At 41.9% G+C, this 24,656-nt stretch overlaps 1 protein-coding gene across 1 annotated transcript in view; it reads right to left on the bottom strand.

Moving 5' to 3' along the window:
• Positions 1-18,116: 18,116 nt before the first annotated feature.
• Ppm1l (protein phosphatase, Mg2+/Mn2+ dependent 1L) overlaps positions 18,117-24,656 on the bottom strand; it is a 107,247-nt gene continuing 100,707 nt past the window's right edge. Inside the window, exon 4 of the mRNA XM_008837875.2 lies at positions 18,117-23,439. Within this exon, the coding sequence (XP_008836097.1) occupies positions 23,093-23,439 (347 nt within the window). The 3' untranslated portion in view covers positions 18,117-23,092. The remainder of the gene's footprint in view (positions 23,440-24,656) is intronic.

The following is a 24,656-nucleotide window of genomic DNA, read 5'->3' as shown; positions in this document are numbered from 1 at the left end:
CAACAAGTGACTTTCAGTGGTTATTTTTGTATGTGTGTGATACTATTGTACTTGATTAGTTTTATAGGTTGTTTTAAAGTTTGGGAAGTTATTAGCCCAAAGGATTTTTAGAGATAACTGTTTAAAAGATTTATTTTATTTTTTAATTATGTGTGTGTTGGCGGGGGGCGGGTATGTGTACATGTGAGTGCAGGTGCTCACAGAGGCCAGAAGCAGGAATCAGATCCCCTGGAGCTGGAGTTATAGAAGGTTGTGAGCTGCCTGATGTGGATGCTAGGAACTGAACTTGGGTCCTCTGGAAGAGTAGTGCAGGCTCTTAACTGCTGAGCCATCTCTCCAACCCCTAGAGAGCTTTTAAAATAAATAATTTACTCTTTGCTCTAAGAAAAGACCCAGGAAAACCAGACCCAGAATTGAGGAAATTGTTCCTTCTAAAGATTTTTTTCCCAAAAGATCTCTAAAATGATTATGAAATGCAGCTGACCACATACATATTTTTAATTGCATGTTTCATAATCTTGAACTTTTGAAGTGATAAATACTAACCAGTTGTATTATTAAAACCACAACCTCTGGGCTGGCTGAGATGGCTCAGTAGGTAAAGGCACTTGCCACCACCAAGGCTGGCAACCTGAGTTCAATCCCCAGAACCCACCTGTCAGAGAGAACCAACTTCTGCAAGTTGTCCTCTGACCATATTCACTCCATGGCACATGCACGCTCCCCCATAAATAATAAATGTAAAATAAATAGATAGATAGATAGATAGATAGATAGATAGATAGATAGATAGATAGATAGATAAATACAACCTATGGTGGAAAATCAACAGCTTTTAAAACTTCAACCCGTAACAAAGTTTGATGCTAGAACGCACCCTGTGGCTGAGTCTGTCCATCTGGCAGCAGTGCAGTCCTGCCATCCGTACCCTACCTTTGTCTGCTTTGCTTGTCCATTAGCACTATTTATGACCCCTGGTGCCTTAGTTAGCTTTTGTTAGGTTGTGCTGCAATCACTTCTGAGTATCAGTGTCAAAGGCATCCATGTGGTCTTTAAACTCATATTGCTTCCTATGGTTGGCTAAGACCAAGACCCTGTTCCAAGAGTCTTCTCATTCCAGTACATGGGCTCAAGGGTGGCCCCTGGCTGGAACAGATCACTCTAACAGAGAAAGGGGGGAAAAAAAAAAAAAAACCTCAGGTGGAAATACAATGTATACAAAGCAACTAGCCAAAACAAATCAAAGCCCAGTGTCAGCCAGAAAAGCTCATTTCTGTCACCAGAAGGCACTGGGAGCCATGCTGTGGCATGGAGAACTGTGCTGTTCTCCCACATGAGGATGAGTTGCTGCATGCAGTACTGTAATCTGCCAGACCTACTGTGTCAAAAAGAGAAGAGGGCTCATGGTTTGGGTTGTGAATATTCCCAGAGGCCCATGGCTTGGTCTCCAGCCTGTGGCGCTATTGAGACCTGGTAGAGCCTTTAGGTGGTAGGGCCTACTGGGCAGAAGTCAGACCTTTGCCTATCCTTGAAGCAGATACTGGGACCCTAGCCCTTTCCTGCCTCTTTCTTTGCTTCTTGGCCATCATGAGATGAGCAGTTTTCTTCCACTCTGTGCTTCTGCTGTGATGTATTGCATTTCCATAAGCCAAATATCAGGCCAAATGGCCATGGACTGAAAATCTGAAACTGAGCCAGAGTAAACATTTCCTCCTTGAAATTTGATTCTTTTAGGTGTTTTGACACAGCAGCGGGAGACTGACAGGTTCTGAGGCTGGCTCAGTTATGTTTCTCTGGCTCGCTTAGACTGGTGTTTTAGGCTGATGGTTGTTCTCTGAGAACAACCTTCCTCACCTCACTCTAAGTGGTCTTGTTATTGTGCTTCCATCAGCTTCCCAGATGCATAGTGCTCAGAGAACAGGTATTTGTAATAGAGATGTACTTGTGAGGACAAGACGTAGGGAGGTCTGTTGGGCAGGCATTACTAAATATGGACAGGATAGGAAGAGAGCCAGATTTGACTAGGGAGAAGGGTGAATATGGTAGTCAACCAGTTCCTGCTGGTGTCTGAGATACTTATATCTTGTGTGTCCTTTAATCCACTAGAATTTAATATCCTTTACTTTGGGTTTTGTTGTTGGGGTGTTTTGCTTGTTTGCTTTTGAGCCCAGGCTAGCCTCAAACTTGCAATCCTCTTACTCATCAACCTCCCAGGTGCTGATATTATAGGCATGTACTGCTACACCTAACTTAACTACTTTCTTTATATTAAAGCAGCTCCTTTGGGTTTTGGGAGAGTCAAAGACCAGCTCTCATAGCACCCTTTCACAGTTCATAAGTTCCCAGGTTATGCAATTCATGAGGGACCAGACTTTCAAGGAGTGCCTCAAAATAGGTGGTGTATGCTGATGTTTATTAAAAAAAGTTGTGGGCGGGGTTGGAGAGATGGCTCAGCAGTTAAGAGCACTGGCTGCTCTTGCAGAGGATCTGGATTCAGTTCCCAGCACCCACATGGTAGCAAATAATTGCCCATAACTCCAGTTCTAGAGGAATCAGATGCCCTCTGTCTCCTGTGGGCACTGCAAGCCTGTGGTGCTTACATACCTGCAGGCAGAATACTCATACTCATAAAATAAAAACAAATAAAAAATTTTTTTTCATTGTGGGGTTTTGTTATGAGCCTAAATTTATTTATACTAATAACTTGAAGGTTTTGTGTGTGTTTGGCGAGGTCTGATTCCGAATCCTTGTTCCTCTCCCCTCACACTGCACTGGAGGGAACATACTTTGCCATTCTCGGAAGATCCCAGGGGAAAGAAGGGTTCTCTTGAGCCAGTCTGTGCTACAGCCTGCTCTCCTGCATTAGCATCTTGAGACCTCTTTCTAGTCCCTTTGTTTTTCAAAGATGATGCCAGTCAAATGTAGAAACACCAACTTTAAGGGAAGTAAGAAACTGGCTTTCTTTTTCACATCCAAATATGAATTACCATGGCCCCAAAACATGGATTCTGGTTATTACAAGTGATGGGTTTTGTCATGGAAGAGGTCACATGAGCTTTTCTAACCATAAGATGAGGAAGGTCATGAATTGATGCATTACTTAAGACATTGGTGAAGGTGTCAGGTAGGCAGGCTGCAGCAATGTGGAGACATCTTTGCTGTAGGTTTCAGACAAAGCAATCCTAGCGTTGGCGTTGGTGGAAGCTGCAGGTCTACCAATCTTAGGGGTACATCTCTAGAGTTTTACAGAATACTCACAAGGATATTAGATCAGATATAGGGGTTAAAGTAAATGTCTGTGGAAGGGACCAAGATAGCCTAAGATAACTGGTTCTCCACCTGCGGCATTCTCTCTCTCCACAGTCACAGTGTTTTCTGATCTGTGGTTCATCAACAGGGGCTTCACTATAGGTGCTAATTCTTCAGCGAACTCGGCTTCCTACCATCCACTTTTAATACCCTCTGAGAGCCTCATGAGCACAAGGTTGCTATGAATTTTAGAATTTCACATAGGTTAAGAATAGTAAAGGAAGCAATTCACATCTGACTTCTGACAACTAGCATTGTGGCTCCTAGGAAGCTGCCAACTGTTTCTCATGATAGTCTCAGAAGACAGGCCTCTGGTGAGCAGCCTCATGTTTTGTTTTGTTTTTTTTTTTTGTATAGCTCCCACCAACCCTGGCTCTGAGCAAGTCCCTGGCAATCAATTAAATAAAACAGAGGAAGAAGAGATACTGCCTGACTCCCAAATCCAGGTGCCTTGAAGCTGCCATCCTGACCTTTGAGAGTGCTTCTTTAAGAAGTCTTAGTACCTGGAACATAGTTCTGAGAAGGTCCCAGGGCCAACACCCAGAGAGGAAATATGGAGAAGGGGAGTTCAGGGCAGCTCTGACCCAGAACTCCTGTCCAGTCAGATGAACTTAGCTTGAAGCTTGCAGACAACTCCAGACAGCTTTGTGTGAGTACTCAATTGAGGACCTCTACCTGGTCCTCATAGATCCTTATGCATAGATCCTTATGATGTCATACATTTGACTTTATGCTACTGAGTTTTGAGTGCTTTCTTATGCAGGCAGAGCTAATTATGTAGGTTGTCAATGAATAATTTCCAAAATTACCTTTGGTTAGTCCTCTTTCTGTTTCAGACCCCAGGGTAGGAGAGAAGACAGGGAGGAGGGAGAGGTAAATGGTATTTGTATCCCCCCGAATGAAGCCCATTGAAGGTATTACCCATACAAATTTATTTCTCTGAAGATAATGCTAGAACAGGTGTGTGGACAGTGGTAAATGCCATTCTCCCCCCTGCCATGTATGAAGAAGCTGCACAGCAATGGGCAGAATGAAAGTCTGACTGTCAGGGACTTCTTACTTTTCTTTTTAATGGCAGGGTCTTATATCCCAGGCTGGCTTTGCTATGTAGCTGAGGATGATCTTCAACTTTTGACCCTCCAGCTTCTACCCCCTAGGTACCGGCATGATAGGCTTGTGCCATGTCCAGTTTATGCAGTGCTAAGTATCAAATCTAGGTCTTCCTGCATGCTAGGCAAGTGCTGAACCAACTGAGCTACATCCCTTGCCCTTCCTACTGTGTGTGTGTGTGAGTGTGGACACGTGTGGTGTGTGGAGGCCAGGGATAGCTTCCCGTGTTCGTCCTCGCTGTTTGAGACAAGGTCTCTTGTTCTTCACCACTGCATACAGCAAGCTGGCCTGAGAGTTTCCAGAGATTCTTCTGTCTGCTTCCCATCTCACTGTAGGAACACAAAACTATGCAGGACTGCACCTGGCTTTTATGTGGCTTTTGGAGATTCGAACTCTGGTCCTCATGTTTGCATATTGCACTTTACCCACTGAACCATCCTCTCCCTGGCCCCTTATTTCCCCACTGTTAAAGTACCTTTTATTACTTTGTTCTCAACAATGAGGATAAATTACTTATATAACAAATGATTTGACCTATTTAGGTAAAGGTTTAAAAAAGCCAAGTTGGAGGGCAGCTCAGTTGGTAGAATGCTTGCTTAGCACTCCTGGAAGCCCTGAATTCTATCCTCAGTGTAGCATAAAAAACTGAGTGTGGGGACACACACCTGTGATTCCAATCCAGAACTTGTGAAGCAGAAGTAGAAGGATCAGAAGTTGAAGATCTGCCTCAGCTACATAGCAAGTTCAAAGCCAACTTGGGCTACATAAGACCCTGTCTCCTCCCCCACCCACCCTACCCCCTTACACAAAAAAGCAAGACGGTCTCCATGGAGGAAGGCTGGAGCAGGGATGGGTGACAAGCCAGTACCTTGTGCACCCTCCCTCATGTGGATCCCACGAAGACAGTACTACAAAGGCCCAACACTGCACATGTAGACCTCACATAGGCAGAGCTACTTCTCTGGGAGCCCAGTGGTCTGTTGGGCGCAGTGAAGGGCATCCTTATATAGGACATAAGAAGTGGTGGCTTCCCCTCCACATGGGGCTATGCTAGGGGTGTGTGGGCAGACCTAAAGAGACAAGTCAAAGTCAGTGTGCAATCCACATAGTGCGCTGCAAATGGAGGAAACGAGAAGTGCATCCCCTTTTCGCCCTCTGCAAGTTATTGCTCCTCACGTCAGGCAACCAAGGTCTGCAGTTCTAAAAAGCAGGCTGGTCATTTTCATTCTCTTTAACACTGAAATGGTATTTAATGAGACTGTCAGCTTGGAGAAGACAGGGTTCTGTGGAGACTATCGTGACGTGGGAAGGTGGAGCCAAGAGCGGGTGCAAGGAGTGACAGGGAGATTTTAGCAAAGGCTCAGCAAATCAGGGACAGAGGTGCCCACCTTGGGAAACAGGGAATCCGATCCTAAGGCAAGGTGTAGACACGGAAGTACTTTGATGGAGATGTTCCAGAGTTGAGAGTTAAAACAGTTTGGATTTGAAAACTCTGGCTCTGAGGGATGCATATTTATCAGCTTTGCGTCCAGATCCTAGCTCCACTTCTCAGGAAGTGCTGGGTTATTATTATCCTCTCTGAGCCTTCTTTTCCTTTCAGGTGGCAGGGAAGAAATAGTGTCTACCTTCCAGTCCTTCGGTGAGTCTTCACTGATGTGGTAGACTGTAGGAATGACTCTTTTTAATGAACATAATCTGGACTAATGCTTTTTAATTAACCCTTGCAAAACCATACTCTTGGGTCTGATGACTCGGGCATCTCCTTGTCAACCTAGTTTGGTACTCACCCCAAAAAATAATGAATGGATGTGGGCATGCTTGAGAATTAACATATCAAAGTGAGCAAGTGCACTCATCTGTCTCCATTGCACACATTGGAGATTGGGGAAGGACCTTGGATTGAAATGAAAAGACCAAATAAATGGTCTGTGAGGATTAAGAGTGGAGCCAGACTTGAACTTGTACATCCCCAATGAAGCTAGAGAAACCAGCTTTGAAAATTTTGAATAAATTACAGGTGTGGCCTGACAGGGGCACAGTGGGAGAAACAGGGTTCCAGAGACAGTTCCATCTACACAGGTTGCAGGGACAAGAGAGATCCACCACACAGTCTAGGAGACAGACAGTTCTAATGGATAGCAAAGGAAGCCAGTGTCCTTCAAGTTCGGGCTCACTCTGAAAACTTAATAGTCAGTCTGTTCACAAAAATCCAGCATAGAACTCTGGAAATGGGTAGCAGGCCCCAATCTTAGCTGAAGAACTGTTGGTTGGGCAGCTGGTTACTGCTGGGTGAGGAAGAGGAGTTGTTCTTTTTTGGAGGGACCCTAGATAGGCTGACTAGACCACAGTGGATGAACGTGCACTGAAGGACATCTGGGGACACAAACGACTTGATAGGCCTTAATATAAATGACAGAACGCATGAAATCCAGTGGGGGCGGCTATGGGAGGATGCCAATGGTGAAGGGGGTAAAAAGATGATTAAGATGTTGTGTAGGAGATACACAGAAATTCATTTTAAAAAGAGTCAGGCTATTTGTTCTGGTGATTATGACGTTGGTGTAATAATAAACACTGCATTAGATAAGGAGCCAGTAGAAAGCAGATACTCAGCAACTCAGAAATGTCATAAGCGCTAAAGGATGGTTGGAAGCAGAGTGGAGGATGTGATGGAGAGGACCTCACTGCTCTCCCAGGGTTGGTATGTACAAAGGCCACCAGTAGCCAGAAGGACAGATTGGAAGTAGATTTGAACATAGGCCATATGTTAATTATTTTCAGAATTTTCTATTCTGTTCCATTGCTATATATGTCTACAGCATGTATTGATTACATTGGCTTTCTAGTAAGTCCTAAAGTAATATAGGTCCTCTGGAGTTCTTCTTCTTTTGAAGTTTTGTTGTTGTTTTTTCCTATGGTTCTGGATTGGAACCCAAGACCCTGCACATGCCAGGTAAATCCTCTCTCAGTGGGCTATATCCCCAGCTGTTCAAAGTTGCTTTGACTGTTACAGGTTGCTGTGAATTTGGGATTCGCTTGTCAATTTTGATTCTTATAAAAGAGTCTTCTGGGCTTAAAAAAAAAATATTTTATTTGGGCTAGAGAGCTGCTGTTGCTGTTAAAGGCTCAGACTCACAACCAAAAATATTTATTATTTTTATTTTATGTGTATGAGTGTATTACCTGTATGTATGTAAGTGCACCCATGTCATGCAATGACTGCAGAGGTCAGAAGAGGGCGTCAAATCCCTGGAACTGGAGTTACCAAAGGTTTAGCCACTATGTGGGTGCTGGGAATCAAACCCAGGTCCTCTGCAAGAGCAGCCAGTGCTCTTAACCACTGAGCTATCTCTCTAGCTCCTGGTCTTTTTTTTTTTTTTTTTTAAAGACAGTCTAGGTATGTAGTCCACACTTACCTCATACTCATAATTCTCCTGCCACAGCCTCCTAACTACTGGGGTGGCAGGTGTGTACCACCATACTTGGCCTTCTCCCATGTTTTTTATAAGAACTGAGGGCAAAAAATTTCTTAGCAATACTGAGTTTTCCAATTTATGAATGTTGTCTGTTTATTCAGATTTTCTTTAAATTTCTCTCTGCAATATATTGAAGTTTTTGATGTACATTTTTGTTGTACATTTTTCATCTCATTAGAATTATTCCTAAGTACATTTATGTCTTGCTATTATAATTTTTTTTTTTTTTGGTCTTTTTGAGACAAGGTCTCCCTATAGCCCCAGCTGGCCTGGAACTCACTATGTAGACCAAGTTGGCCTCAAACTCACAGAGACCAGCCTGCCTCTGCCTCCCAAGTGCTGGGACTAAAGTCATGTGCCATCACACCCAGCTCATAAATGGTTTAATATATTTTATTTATTAGCTTTTATTTTATGTGTATGAGTGTTTTGCTTGCATGCATGTAAGTGCACCCATGTCATGCAGTCTCTGTGGAGGCCAGAAGAGAGCATTGGATCCCCTGAAACTGGAGTTACAGATGGTTGTTAGCCACCATGTGGGTGCTGGGAACAGAACTCAGGTCCTCTGCAAGAGCAGCCAATGCTCTTACTCATTGAGCTATTTCTCTAGCCCCTAAGTGGTATATTTTAAAGGGAGATAAAATTAATATGCAGTAGAATGCACAGAACTTAAAGGGCTCAGTTTAAGGAATTTGGGCAGTTTTATGTATCTGGGCAGAAACAATGTAAAACAAGATATAGAACATGCCATCTCCAGCATCCCAGGCTCCCACTGCTGCTTTCCCTCAGTCCCCCTATAGAGCAACGTCTTTCCAGTCTCTATCAATGTAGGTAGTTTTGCAGTTTCAGTTTATATCTGCACTAGATAGCTTCAGTTGTCAACTTGACACACTTGGGGAAAGGGAACTTCAGTTGGGGAATTTCCTTTATTTGATTGATCTGTGGGCATGTCTGAGGCATTTTCTTGATGGTTTGATGTGGGAAGGCCCAGCCTATTGCAGGCAGTTTCACCTCTAGGCAGGTAGGTGTTTCTGGGTTCTATAAGGAAGCCAGCTGAGCACAGGCTAGGGGAAGCAAGCCAATAAGCAGCATTCCTCCATGGTCTGTGCTTCAGCTCCTGCCTCCAGGTTCCTGCCCTGAGTTCCTGCCACACTTCCACCCAAAGATAAATTGTGATTGGGGTGTATCAGTCAAATAAACCCTTTCCTCTCCAAGTTGGTTTTGGTCAGAGTGTTTTTATCACAGCAATAGGACAATGTCAATGGATTTATTCATCTGGATTATTTTGAGTCTTGCTTCTGTGACCTAAGCAAATTTATTTGTGATTAACCTGTTATTTTTAAAAAATACTTTATTTATTATTTTTATGTGTATGAGTGTATTGCCTGCATATGTGTAAGTACACCCATGTCCTGCAATGCCCAAGGAGGTCAGAAGAAGGTACTGGATCCCCTGGAACTGGAGTTACAGACAGTTGTTAGCCACCATGTGGGTGCTGGGATTTGAACCTGGGTCTTCTGCAAGAGCAGTTAGTGCTCTTAACCACTGAGCCATCTCTCCAGCCCAAGCCATGTTATATTTTATAGCAGAGGTTTATTCTCTTTATTGTTCACAAATTATTCATTTGGACTTGAGGCTTTCATGAATAAGTCTGCTACAAAACTGTTTGGTAGACCTGTATTTATTTTGAAATGCCAAACGGAGCCATGGTGAATTCTTTAACTTTTATGGTGTATGCTCTTTTTGTCTAGCTCAGAAATCATCTCCTCTGCTCCCCCCCCCCATTTCTGGAAGACTTTCTCTTGTGCTTTCTTCAAGGAGCTGTGTTCTTGGGCTCTCCATTAGCTCTATGATCCATCTCAAGTTAAATTTTTTGTTTTATTGAGACAGAGCCTTGCTGTGTTACCCATGCTGGCTTTGAACTCAAGATCTTCATTCCTGAGACTCTCAAGTGCTGGCACTACAGGTGTCTAGGTGTGTGCCACCATACTTATCTCGAATTTGAATTAAAAATATTTTATTTACTATTATTTAAAAATTTTTTTAAATTTTATGTGTATGAGTGTATTGCCTGCATGTATGTAAGTGAACCTGTGTTATGCAATGGCCAAGAAGGTCAGAAGAGGGCAGATCCCCTGGAACTGGAGTTATAGACAGTTGTCAGCCACCGTGTAGGTGCTGGGATTTGAACCCAGGTCCTCTGCAAGAGCAGTCAGTGCTCTTAAACAATGAGCCATCTCTCCAGCCCCTCAAATTTGAATTTTTTATTGAGATTCAGAAAGTGCTTGAAATTCATTTTCCTCAAATATCCATTTGTCCCAGCAACATTTTAAAAGATGACTTTCCCCACTGGGGAGAGTTTAGTTGCACTACAGCTAACTGTCAGTGTGACTGAGGTGAAGTGTGGTTTCATGCCACCTTCCATTCTGTACACTGTGGCTCTGTTCTGCCCTCTTTTAACTACTCATTAGCATTCATTTAATTTCCTCTCGTCTTCTGTTTTATCTCCTTCATTATTGCTATTATTATCATTTTAATTGGCTGCTTTAAGGCAGAGGTTTTCAACCTTGACACTACTGACTTTTTGGTGAGGTGATGGTGGGCGTGCATTCTTTGTATTTAGTTTCCTTGTGGTTTTCTGTGCTTCCAGGTTCTATATTTTAATGTCTTTAAAAATATTTATTTGCTTATTTATTTATTATGTGTTTGTGTGTGAACCTGAGGCAAGAAGAGGGTGTTGGATCTCCTAGAACTGGAGTTACAGGCAATTTTGAGTCACTGGAAGCAATTGCAGGAACCAACCCTGGGTCTTCTGCAAGAGCAGCAAGTGTTCTTAACTGCTGAGCTGTTTCTCCAGTCCCTTCTGATGTCTTTCTAAAATAAAATTTGGAAAATGTATGGGCATTATTTCTTTAGATATTTTTTTCTGCTCCATTTTCCTCTTGTCCCTTTCTGACAATTGTGTAACAGGTATCTTATTTTATAGTGTCCCACAAATCTCTCACATTCTGCTAATTTTCCTTCCGTTTTTTTCTTGTTTTTTTCTCTAGATTGTGTAATTTGTATTGATCAAATTTATTAATTCCTACTTTTGTCATTTCAAAGTTCCTTTAAGCATGTCCAGAGAAATGTTCAATTATTTTTATGTGTATTGTTTAGTTTTATATTCCAAAGTTTTAATTTTAATGTTCCATTTCTCTGCTAATATTCTATATCTATTTTCTCATTAAGAACATAGTTACTTTAACTCTTTGAACACATAACTCTTCTGAAGTTTCCAAAGTGTACTTTTTATTATTTTTTTTATTTTATGTGTATGAGTGTATTGCCTGCACATATGTAAGTGCACCCATGTCATGAAATGCCTGTGGAGGTCAGAAGAGGGCATCGGATCCCCTGGAACTGAAGTTATTGATGGTTGTTAGCTGCCATGTAGGTGCTGGGAACCACCCAGGTCTTGTGCAAGAGCAACCATTGGTCTTAACTGCTGAGCCATCTCTCCAGTTCCTTCCAAAGTGTATTTTATGTGCATCTTAGGGTTGGTTGCTACTGGCTGCTCTTTTTTTCTTGACTATTAGTCACATTTTCATGTTTATATCTTGTAATTTATTAGGAGGTTATGGTTTTGAACAATGGGAGTGATGTTTTTGGTTTTGTTTTTTGAGACTAGTGCTCACTATTCATCCCTGGCTAGTCTGGAACTCACTATGTAGACCAGGCTGGCCTCAAATTCAGAGATCCACCTGCCTCTGACTCTGGAATGCTGGGATTAAAGTTGTGCACCACCACACCTGGCTGGGAGTGATGTAAACATGTGATTACCCTGGATTCTGTTTTCTTTCTCTGAAGAGTTGATTTTTTTTCTTCTAGGAAGTAATTATTAGCTGACTGTCTTGAGCCTGGGGTTCCTCTTTAGAGGTGGAGTAGGGAGAGTGAAGGCTTCTAAGCCAGTCTGAGATCCTAAGCACTTTCCCAAACCCCTGGAAATTGCTGTGACTCAACTTCCCAATTTTGTCATCCTTGTGGCTCTTGGCAGTGCTTGGTCTTAGACAGATGTAGAGTAAGTGTGCAGTACAGTAGTCTGGACTGTGATCCCTAATTTGAAGGCACGGATATCTAGGTGTTGGTAATGCTTTGATGAGTTCTCACCACTCTGTTTGATCAGACCTGGAGATTCCCTAGCAGTGCTCAAACTTGTATTTCTCTTCTGTCCTCAACCCCATAGCACCAATTTCAGTTAAGCCTTCTATAGTTTTTACCTTGACCACATCCAGTAAAGCTTTTGGCTAAAGACTTTTGAGGGATCATGGATTTTCAAACTCCTCCTCCATCTAGCCCTCTGCAGGTTCTAATCACTTGGCTTGCCCCAACAGATTCCCTTGTCCTCCATTCCCTCTGCTCCATGTGATCTCAAGCGTGCAATGCCAGGAGCTGAGATGATCATGAGACATCTCCTGAGTTCCCTTCAAGGACTGCTACCTCACACTGATGGAAAATACTTGCCCAATAGATTTTGCTTGGTTTTATAGTTGTTTACAGTACTTGCCTTAGCATGATACCAGTGAAATCATAATTGGACAAGAAAGCCTTTCAAATTCTTTGGTATCATCTATCTGTATCATCTATCATCTATCTGTCTGTCTATCTATCTATCTATCTATCTATCTATCTATTTACCTATCTACATATCTATCTACCTATGTATCAATGTATCTATCATCTATCTATCGTCTATATCATCTATCTATCTATCTATAATCTATATCATCTATCTATCTATCATCTATATCATCTATCTATCTATCTATCTATCTATCTATCTATCTATCATCTATACTTGGCACAATACAAATAACCCATCATTGAAAAGAAAGATTTGATATATAGCTTTTGATTCCTATTTCTTTGGGGTTTTGGTTGGTATTAGAATCTCTAATATTTATTCTAACCCCAGGGAAAAAAATCATCTTATTGTACTCCTAATTTTTGTTAGAAAACTTCTACCTAGAGAAAGCACTAGACCAGAATTTGAGGGTTGCAGTTTCTACTGTATAATGATATTGATGACGATGATGATGATGGTTCTTACACAAGATATTGTTATGTAACTGATTGGCCTTTGATTTGTAATCCGCTTGTCCCAGTTTCCTGAGTGTTGAGATTACAAGTGTGGGCTGCTATGCCTGGCTCAAATATTATTTTTATGAAATAGAAAACAATCAAAGGACCACATTTTTCTGCTTTACAATGCTCAGCTCTAAATTCAGCAAGCTAGTGGCTGAGTTTTATGATATGCCAAGCCCTGGTCACATTTTGAGCTTTTAGTCTTCAGAATACCTAAAAATAGCATTGCATGTATGTATTTGTGTTTACACACACACACACACACACACACACACACACGCATGCACACATGCAGAGTCTCTATTTTACTCTCTCCAAATTCCGTTCCTTCCTGCATCTTGTGAGAATCTTTGTAGTTGGATATTCAGTTCTGAAATGTTCTGTTATATCATACCATGCTGCCCAATCTACATATGTGTGGCTCATCTAACCATTATTATCTAATATTGATGATAAGGCAGGGGAAAGCTGTACTTTCTGTCTCATTTGTCTGCATTTAAAAAAAAAACTTGCCTATTTTGAACCACAGCCTGGCTAATCCTGATGCAAATCAGTCACACTCTCCTGCCTCTTCCTTTGCTTACAGTTAGCAGTCCTCTGCCCACAATTCATTTTTCTGCTTTCTAGACAGAACCCCAAATCAGCAGTTACTCCAACACAAACCCATATATTTCTTGAGCAGACAATAGAATGGAAATTGAATTTAAGCAAAGGAAAAGAATAGCAGCAGCCCCATGTGTAGTTTAATAACTCTAACATGTTTATTTTTGCTTTAATCTTGTCACCAAGGGTGAAGTTTTAGCTGTTCACTTTGTACACAACATGGAATTAGTGATTGCATGAACACAGTACTCTCTACAATGCCAACTGCACTCAGCACACATCAACAGATCAAATGACATGCCATGCATCTTGAGTGACAGCCACCTACTCTGAGCTCCACCAAAATGTCACTGCAGCATTGCTTCTAATGTCTCTTAGAGATAGGTCTAAACTAACAGTAATGAAAACCTCTGGAGTTCGAGTGCACTGAGGTTTCAGCAAGGTTTTGTTGTACAGATGGATATTAGGGACTAACCTGCCAAAAACCTGGTTGATTTGAGCAGTCCTTTTGACCTGCAATTTGGACCTGTGGCTTAATTATTAAACACAACATCAAGATTCTTAAAACATTGCTGATAAATTATGGATTATGTACCGTTTGATAAACAACCTCTTGTGATGTTTAAAATAGCAAGGGAAAAATTAGCAAGGGAAAAATTTCCGATGGGAAAAATTCATGAGGTCAAATGCATATAAATCACAGCATACACAAAGCCATTGTTTCTAAAGTAAGGACAGCTATGAGATCAGTACTTGGGAGCTATGGAAAATGACTCAATTTGTGGTATTTCTTTCTTCTTTTCCCTTCTCTTCTTCACCCCATCCCTTCCTCCTTTCCTTTCTTAAAAAACTGAGCCTCACCTCTGGTCTTAATCGTATCAAATCAGAAATTGATCATGTTTCTTTTATAAGTTCTTATGATTAAAAACAAAATCATCGAAAGCTGGCTTATCACAATGAGATACTCTGTTTCTTACAATTCACTCTAGTCTCTGTAAGAAAAGGACTGTAATTCAGTGAGGCTCAAATAGCTTAAAGAAGAGGACCAGGCCAGCACTGGAGTTAGAAAGCAGTCACTTCTGGGGTTAAGAAAAAATCCAATATTTAGGCCATTTTTTTTCCAAACAGAAAATAGATGTTGCTATTTTTATTCAAAGTACAAAACTTAAAATCGCATGCCTACAATTTGGAATGTGTAAAGAGACTATGTGTAATTTTTGGGGGAGGTTTAAAACAATCTGGCATTTAGTGTTCTATTAGTATTTGAAGTTAAGATGTAATTGTACTTCTGGAATATGTTAACTTTCCAAATGATAAATTTGCTAATTTATACATTCAGGAACACCGAGGCCAAATACTCTGAGTCCTGGGCTCTTTTAGGCCATGAGATTGTTATGTAGAGTCTCAGGAACAAGAACAGAAATAGAACGTGGAGCAATGTTTGCATTTTTCCTGTTCTCTCTCTCTGGAGGACAGAAAGCCTGGCTTGGACCAGACACTGGCTGAACCCTTACACAGCCTCTGTCCCTTGTGGGCTTCTGAGGATGGCGTCAGCCACACTCTCTCATGACTCTGTAAGGCAGCAGTGCAGATGCTAAATGTGATGTCATGCGTTCTCACAAAATCTAAAACAGGTTCATACTGAAACAAAGGTAAAAGTAACAGTCAAGGAACTGGGGGTTGGGGGGTCAAGAGAGCCAGACATTAAACATGTAAAAGCTGGTTATCACACATATGGATTACCAGACTTTAGCAAATATAGGTTATGCTGTCCCTCCATTGGGGTAGTCCTGTTGAGTGACCTGGTCCCCAAAGGCTCCACGTCCCAACTTTCCATTCCACCCTTGGGGAAGCAGTTGACCTAGTAATGAGGACTATTTCCTTTTTATGTACTTTGCTCAGATATGGGCAAGATATTTCCAATCTCTTACATAAAGCCACTTTTCAAATTTAGAATGGTAAGACACCAGAATTTCTGAGCTATGGTACAACTTGTGGAAAATAATACACAGTTGTATTTTTTTTCTTCCCTTTTTTCTCCCCACCATCCTTCCCCCTCCCTATAAAGTACAAGGAAGATGATTTCTAATTCTGTCACATTCTTGCAGATCTAAGCTCAGGAGAAAATCATGAAAGATGCCAATTTTGACCCCATTCAGCTCATACTTAGTCCTAACTGTGTGAGTCTCCCACTAGATTATAAACCCTAAGACAGCATCCATGGCCTTGAGAACTTGCCAGTGGATTAACCATGTAGACGGCCCCTGCCTGGCACAGAAAAAAAATTTAATAGAGGACCAAGTAAATAAAATATATAAGCAGACTAACATATCAAAAAAGGCAACTTCCCCTAATGAACTCTGTTCATGAGGTATACCAACCTGTTAAAAATGAAATGTTGCTCATAGATTTTTTTTTTAAAACCAAACATTTTGTTTATAGAAGTATGCATGTGAATAAGGTTCACATTGAGGGCTCTTGGGATTAATTGTTTAATGATGATTTTCTGTTTTGACTCAGGGTAATTATGCTTCTAAATTCCCTAAATTTTTTGTTGTTGTTGATGTGATGTGTTACTCATTAAATTTTAACTCTATCACCTGAAGTTGTTTAAGTACTATAAACTAAAGTCATTTACTTTAGACTGAAGGACAGTATAATAGATGGTAATGTTATACTACAAACATTTATTTCAGATAATTTGAAAAAGTGCAAACACTACTTCCTAGCGCAGAAGCAAAGGTTATAAGTTCTGCTGAACTTATTCCACTTTGTGAGTGTATGCCTTGAGAAAAAAGAATCAAGATGATAAATGGGGGTGTGTGACATGGGGTTCTACCTCAAGACGAAGAGCTATGGGCAATCAGTGAATGCTGTGGGAGGGAGAGAGAATCAGTTTCCTCCAGGGACTAACTCCCTGAGACGTTATCTCATCCCTAAACACAGGTACACATGAGTACCACTAAATGGCCTTAGTGCATTGTGTGTGTTTTATGTGTGTGTGTGTGTGTGTGTGTGTGTGTGTGTGTGTGCAAAACAATAATAAAGAAGAGTGGGGAATTGGAGTTGGTGGTGGACTGGGAGGGATGTAAACAATGTGAAGGTAATACTCATGTATGAATTATGAATTCTCAAAAATAAAAAATAAAAATTACAAAGCATTTAAGGAGATAGTTTTTTAAAAAGATGATAAACCAGGTGTGGTGGCTCCACACATGGGAGGTGGAGCCAGGCAGATCTCTGTGAGATCCAGCCAGTCTGGTCTACAAAGCAAGTTCCAGGCTAGCTGGGGCTACAGGGAGACTCTGTCTCAAAAAGACCAAAAGAAAAAAAGATGATAAGTAGATGGCTTAATTGGAGCCCCAGAGCCTATATGAGAGTGTTATTCTTACTGTTCCAAGGTTCTCAGTTTTCCCATGTGGCAGAATTCTCTTCATCCTTATATAAAACGAGGTGAATTTATACAGAGACATCATTCTCTCTAGATAAAGATGTCCAATATATAATTTCTACAGGGTTAATTAAAATTACGCAAGCAATATGACTTTGAATTCTATGAAGACTGTTAAATTACCTATAGTTCATTTCTGGGAAGCTGCCTGAAAGAAACGGAATGCACTACTTTCCATGCCAGCATTTGGAAAACTACCAGCATGTTCAAACCATTTCCCCTATTTACTGTCTTTAAAAAATCTAAAAAGGGGCATTTCCTCTTTGAAAATGCTAAAGTTCTAAGAAAAACCATGGCCAGGATTTGGAAAGTGAAGAGAAGCCAAGGCAGTAAAGGTAGTTAGGACAGCCCTGGGTGAGACTAAATCTACCAAGTTCACTGGGAAAAAATGGAATTGGGACTCTAACTTATAACTCCCCCTTACTGAAAAAACAGGCTTCTTTTTTAAAGCACAGCTACTGTGTGTGAGTAGCACCTGCCATCTACAGCACTGTTAAATGCAACTCACATCCAGTAAGTCTGGAAGGCCACAATTTAGATAACCAATGTTCACATTTTTCGGTTAGGTTATCTTAATCCCTGCCCTGTTCCTTGACTATTAGCTTCCACTTTTGCTTCTGCATGAACACGTTTTAAATTATGGATGGTCTAATTAAGACGGTTTGAATTGATGCATGATATCCCATTTAACTTCAGAGTGTTGTGAGAACGTGTGGCTGATGCAGCTCTTGTGCAGAAGCAGTGAGTGGTTCAGGTAGATCTTCCTGTTCATCCTTGAACCCCCACCCCCACCCCCAGACTGCCATCAGAACCATTGGGCTCAGAAGCAGGGATGCTGATCTTTGGAGGTTTTTCAAAATACATTTGAATTTGGCAAATGTACAGGATTTTGTGGCTAAACAATGGCACGATATAGGACTTCTGAAATAAATGGACACACACCTCTAAATGGGATCTGTTTCTTTGCCTTGTGCTTGCTTTTTGGTGAAGTTCTGAACTGAGAAAGTTCCTATGATGATTTGTCAAAATGAACAGTTGGCACATGCCCTCCTCAAAGACCTCGGATTTATTAACATGATTGTAACATATGATGGTGTAGTTATTACTGAACACATAAAATTATCATAATCAACACCTGGCTTAGGAGTATGCAACTTAACAATGACAAAGCAAACAAATAATGGACAAAGCACTAACTACTAAAAATCTGCAAGAATTTATACATTAGGAAACATATTTAGAAACAAATATCTAATGGGCTGTCCCCTGCACTTTGCACTCTGCCAACTAGCCTAAGAGACGCTACGTAAGTTTGTTTTCTGCTCTTTTGTTAATACAATATGGGTGGACATACCCCAAATAGCGGATGCAATCTTAAATTAGCGACTTTACCTCAAATTTACCCTGTTCCATTTCACCCATTACTTTGGGGTGATCTGTTATAGCTTCCTAAGCAAACTGACCATGCTGAAGATGACGGCTATAGAACTACGGTCAACCCTTACATGCTAGGAAGAGACAAAGTGCCCAACTTAATAATATACACGGAATCTGAAAGATAGGATGGCACAGGATGGGAATTTCAGGACATATGAGCTCTAGTTGATTTTAAATTATTTCACTGAATCTGGAGAGAACAGTGGAAAGACAGTAAATGTCTGTTAATAAAAGTAGTTGGCATCTCTATTATCAAATAATTTTTAAAAATCTAAAATGTCAGAAGTGAATTAAAACCAAATATGTACTTTTCCTGTTCTATTATTTTCTCTCTTTTACTTTCATTTAGTGATGAAACAAAAATATTTTGATTCAATCTGGAAAGCAAAGATAACTGCAGAAAAACAAGTTAAGCCTCTTAGAATACATTTGAGAACTGCCCAGCCGTGGAAAAGCTCTTACGACTCACATAGGAGGGAGATGGGATTGTTGGACTTCTGCTGTCAATGATCATATTAAATCATACCGTCTTTACCACTGTTTCTGTCATAAGCTAGCCTCGAGGCTGAAAGGTTTGGTGCTTCTGAACTAAACTGTATTGCTACTACCAAGTGTCATGGTGACTGAAAACAGCATGTCCAGAGTCATTTCTGTTGGTGAGGAGTTCCCTGGGACATTACTAGGAAAAGTTTTCTGTGATAATGTTAATGTGGAAAGCAACAGGCTCACAGATACTATATTTGTGTTCTCTATGTGCTTTTTCCTCTCCCACAGGACATTCATACCTTTCAATTTCCAATGAGTTTACTTTGCATAAAGAAAGTATATTCTCCAACTCCTTAGATGCCAAATGTGGAAAGAAATTGTGTTCTCCTCTGTTGAGGGACACTGTATTCCTCTTTTCTTTCAGTAGTCCAACTAGTCCAAGGGCTTAGATAAAAACTGATTTAACCCACAGGCAGTTAAACAGGCCCCAGGATGGTATCTTACATATATTTTTTTTTCCTAGAGCTGGATCAGGAATGCTGGTGTGACAGGCTAAGGCAATTTTGGGTGACTAGTCAGAGGAGATTAGTCTAACAGTGGGCCAAAAGGAAGAAAGAAAATTTCTGAAATCATTGGAAAATAAAGCTTTATACCAAATATATAGTCCCATCCTTTCAAATGTCATGACCTGCTGCAGACCTGGAGGTAGACCTTCCTCCAGGGCTGCTGCAACGAGAGCTAGACCTGCCAACAATTCATGGAGAAAAAACATCAGGAAAACCAAGGTATGCCTAGCAAAGGGAAAAGAAACCATTCCCTCAGTGAACCCCTTGTGCATTTCCAGACGCCCCAGTCAATAATGGAACCAGTTCCCTACAATCACTTCAGAGAAGATTAAAACGGTGATGTCAGTGCTCTCGTGCAATCGCTTGTCATTTGTGCAAAATGTCCAAAGCATTGCACTTGGATGACATAGGGTATGCTTCAAATTAGCCAGGCTGCAAGTTCCTTTACTATAACGCTCTCTCTGTAATACTACGACATATACCAGATTCAAAAGGCCAATCCCTTCAGTCCATTGAAGGAACAGAGCGTCACACTGGTTCATACACTTAGAGTCATGTGGTGTTAGAATAGTGACTCAAGAGTTCTTTGGCTTGGGCAAGTTGGTCACATTAGAAAAAAAAGATAGGTCTTGGGAGCTAGCTTTGGAGTACTCTATATCAGCCCAGTTTATTCTTTTGATTAAAGAACTGAAAACGAAGTGAATTTTTAAAAACCTTCCCCTTCCTCTCCCGCCCCTCCCCCACCCAAATAGTACAGATGGCCAGAGCAGCAGTTGTGTGGTGGTTGATGGGGGCCCAGGCTTGGCATCAGCTTCATTTCTAGAAGACTGTAAAACCATCCCAAAATTTGGCACCATGGGGACTATTGGCAATTGGAACTCAGGCTAGCTAGGGAGTTTGGGCAGCCTCGGTGATGACTCCAAAGCTTTGGCTGTGCTAGTTAGGGAAGCTTCGCATGCAGACATCTCAAATCAGTTCAGCCTTCCTGGGCCTCTAGAGAAGGAGCAGCAACTGTGCCCAGGAGTATCAAGCTGCAGACGGACAGCAGGACCAGGACGCAGGTTAGGGAAAGAACCTTCTAGGAGGATGTGGAGAAGGGAACAGGGCACTCTGGTTGTCTATGTAACTATTCATCACACTGCTACTATTTTGCCTTATGTCTATCTTTAAAAAAGTCTACAAGCCATGGGGGGAAGGGAAGAGGTAAGAAAGGAATATGAGCTATAGACTCTATTTGGTTATAGTTAGAAATAAGTTATTTCTCCAAAGGAAAATTTACTAGACACTTGTGAACCTCAGTTAGAAACTTATATACCTATTGCATCAGTACAACTGGTTAAGAAACTTTGCTTGGTAATGAATACTAATTAACAAATTTGGTAGCTTTTTTTTTTGTCTTCACCAAAACATTATTATTCATTTTTGACAATAAAAATGATTGTGAATTTTAATTCCCCCTTACTACACATTTTTTTTGTGTTAAGCAAAGACAAAAAGGGAAGTGTACTATATGGACTGTAAATTCTGGACCTATAGTTAGATGGTGAGCTGTGGGGACCAGAGTCAGAAGGGCCTAAATCAACAAACTCGGCTAACCTCCTGTCTGTTCATTCCCTTTCTACCCAACCCACAATACATGCCTGTGTCTCTCAATAGGCCAGTGCTTAAATCTAACATGGTAGAAGGTATTGTTGCTCTAAAACATTCTATGGCTAAAAAGCAGTAACTAAGACTCTAATACTAATGTTGAAAATACAGTATACAAAAGTAAGCAAATCTCTTGAGAAACCATGATTAATTCTCAATGCAGTCAAAGAAAGGCAAGTTCCTGGAGGAGTCAAGACAAAGTTTGCAGTTCTCAGAAGTCCAAGTTTATCTTTAGTTTTGCAGAGTTATATCCAGGAAAGGGATTCAGCAAGCTCTGCAGTTGGACAGAGTGGGGATGGCCAGTGGGAAGGCCTCGATGGGCCATTAGGCAAAACAAGGCAGGCTCTGATTGTGAGTCTGCAAAAAAAATCTTGTTTGGCGGTTTGGGCTGGCTCAATCAGGCAAAAAGGACAACTAAGTATTTTCTATAATTAACTTACAAAATACAGAGGCTGGAAAAATGGGACTTTGGTGTTAGGGAGAGCAGCAATCCTGGCCCCCAAGTAACTCTGGGCCACTTATCTCTGTGAGTTCTTGCTTGAATTACCAACTAGCTTTGCTACCTGTGCACACAGGTCCCCCCTAGGAAACCTGCTGCTGTTTTCCCTCCAGGACAAGGGAGGCAGTTTGTGTTTGTCTGGGGAAAGCTACCAGGTATAAACAGAGATTTGCAACCAAAGATGAAAGGCCCTTCAAACCTTGGCAAGCACCATGTCCCAGGAGTTCACCGCCAAATGCCAATTTGTGATGGCTGGGAACACTGTTCCTGGGTGCAAGGGGCATATATACAATTCTAGGCTGCTGCTTCTCCAACCAGTGCTTGAAAGACTTGAAAGCTACTAAGCTGGGTTGTGGAAAAGCTGCACAGAAGCGGGCAGCTGGTGCGTGCTCAGGGTAGAAGTGGGCAGCTGGTGCATGCTCTGGGTGGTGTTCTCACTCCTTCCTCTCCCCATGCAGACAGTGATTTTCCAAGGGGGCTCTGAGCCTCATCCCAGCCTTACCCACCATTGAAGATGGCAGGATGTACAGCTCTGTGATTTGCTTTTCTTTTTTTCCATTTCCCTCTCCTATGGATTCTTGGTAAGGTAAGACAAAGACTCATGAAAGACTCATGTCTAGTAGTGGAGTCAGCAGCTGCCTTTTACTTATTGTAAGGTGTGAGCAAAAGGTAAGATTGTGCTCCATTAGGAGAGACATACAGGCTGGTTAGGTGTGTACCACGTCCATTTAACTAATAACAGGATGAGGAAGAAGAGGGGTGATTTCTGTTGTATTGGCAGCTGCCACTGACTTTCCATCCTCTCTGCATCCCTCAGTCTCCAAGAGCAGCCAATAAATAATAAAGCATCCCAATTCTGCTTCCAGGTGGCCAGAGTCCAGAATACACAGGCTCAGGAGGACAAAGCATTCCAGACCACACTGCCTCTAGGCAGAGGGCACTGCCAATACATCAGCCCCTGACTCACAGGTGATGCGCTGGCCTGCTTCCCGCGGGACAGGAAGCCTGGCCCGCCCACGGGTACAGTGAGGACACCAAGGCTGACGTCTGGAGGACTCTGAAAGAGATCTTGAATAGAACATTAAGAAGGAGAATACACGGCCTATCTGCCTTCCAACTCACATGGGATCTACAGCTACCTATTTATGTATTTTGGACATTGATGGGAGGTGGGGAAATTACGAAGAAACCATTTTCCAGCCTCTCAACTACATGGGCCAGGGCACCCTCTGTTTCGTACTCAGTAGAGACCCAAGGCCACCAGGGAGGGGGATTCTGTGTTGGGACTGATGATCCTAATGAAAACTCCCATACCTTTCATTACATTAAAAGAGACCAGTGTGTCAAAAGTCCTTTAGTCTGGGGCAGGTGAGACCCTAAAGGTTCACTGCTCTTCTGTTTTGCCACTATTCCTGAACTTCACCACCATGACTGTAATGTTATCAGGGCAGCCTCTGTAAAATGATTGTAAAACGATGCTTTTGGCCCCAAAGTGAGGTTCATCCAAGCGCTCTTTGATGAATCGAACTGCTTCTTCATTGCTGAAAGCATCCCACAGGCCATCTGATGCCAAGATCATGAACTCGGGCTGTAGCTTGTCCAGGTCAAAGGTCAGGATATCTGGGTCTGGGATGACCACATTGAGGTTTTTCAGTGGATAATCCCCCAGGGAACGTGACATAGCCAGGATTCCCTGGACCCTCCAGGAGCCATTGAAACTGATGAACCCACCTGGAAAGAGAAGGAGCCTGTTAGCTTACCCAGCTGGTCTCCCTCACACTTGGTAGTCTGGGGGTGTGTAGACGGGCTGGTCTGCTACATGTGAGCTGAGCCAGGGGCACTCTACCCCAGCCTTTACACTGTCAAGGACCAGCATCCTGCTGCGGGGCTTGGGGTAAAGCTTCAGGCCCTCATCCTTGGCACCACTAAGGCTTTTGAGACTATTAAAGGTAGAGAATGTGTGAGGGACAGAACATCAGTTTTAGCAACACACCATGGCAGCTCAGTGATTGACAGCATACAGCATCAGCATGGGGATTTGAGGAGAGGGGCAAAGGAATGCTGAAAGGCAGGGGGACAGTCAGGGAGACATTGCTAGAATAATCACTTAGCAAGGCCACTCTTGGATGCACCTATGTAGATCCCAAGTAGGATTAGGATTAAGGAAAATAACATTTTAGGTCTATTTAGTGACTCTGGATGAGAAATTCTCCCTCTCTTGATGCTTTATCTTCCTAGCTGCAGAATGAGCACAAATAATTGAACACAGTGCCTGAATATCACAGGCATTCAACGTTATCTACTGGGGATGGGGATGGGACAAGGTCTCTTGTAGGCCAGGCTGGTATTGAGCTCACTATGCAGCTGTGACTGTTCTTGAACTTCTGATCCCCCTGTCTTTACCTCCCATGTGCTGGGATTTCATGTACCACCATTCCTGACTTCTGTTTCTTTCCTTCTTTCTTTGCTTGCTTTTTTGAGACAGGATCTCCCTGCAGTCCTCACGGGCCTGGATCTTGCTATGTGGACTAGCCTGGTCTTGATCTCACAGAGATTTGCCTGCCTCTGCCTTCCAGGTACTAGGATTAAAGCCATGTGCCATCACATTTGGCCTGTTACATTTTCTTTAAAAGATCTAGAACTTTGTTCATTAATATATTTGTCAGATATTTATTAAATATCTACTCTGTAGAGGGGGATTTTCAGAATAAGAAGTTATACACGATCTAGACCTTTCTCTAGACAGTCTGAAGGAGAGCTAAGTCACACTTGTTAATGCTGCATGCATCAAGTATTATTCTTCCAGGGCAGATTAGGATCTGTTGGATATCAAGGCAGAGGGAGGACAGAGGAATAACTTGAGTGTGACCATCAAGGAGAATGAGCTTTAAAGGAATAGTGACAGGATCATCCAGGAAGTGTGGCTTGGTGGGCGGCAAAGGGCTCTG

Source organism: Nannospalax galili, unplaced genomic scaffold, assembly GCF_000622305.1.
Source record: "Nannospalax galili isolate Female #2095 unplaced genomic scaffold, S.galili_v1.0 scaffold491, whole genome shotgun sequence".
Lineage (NCBI taxonomy): Eukaryota > Metazoa > Chordata > Mammalia > Rodentia > Spalacidae > Nannospalax > Nannospalax galili.
The sequence above is the reverse complement of the archived record's forward strand: the minus strand, read 5'-3'. Positions and strand labels throughout refer to the sequence as shown.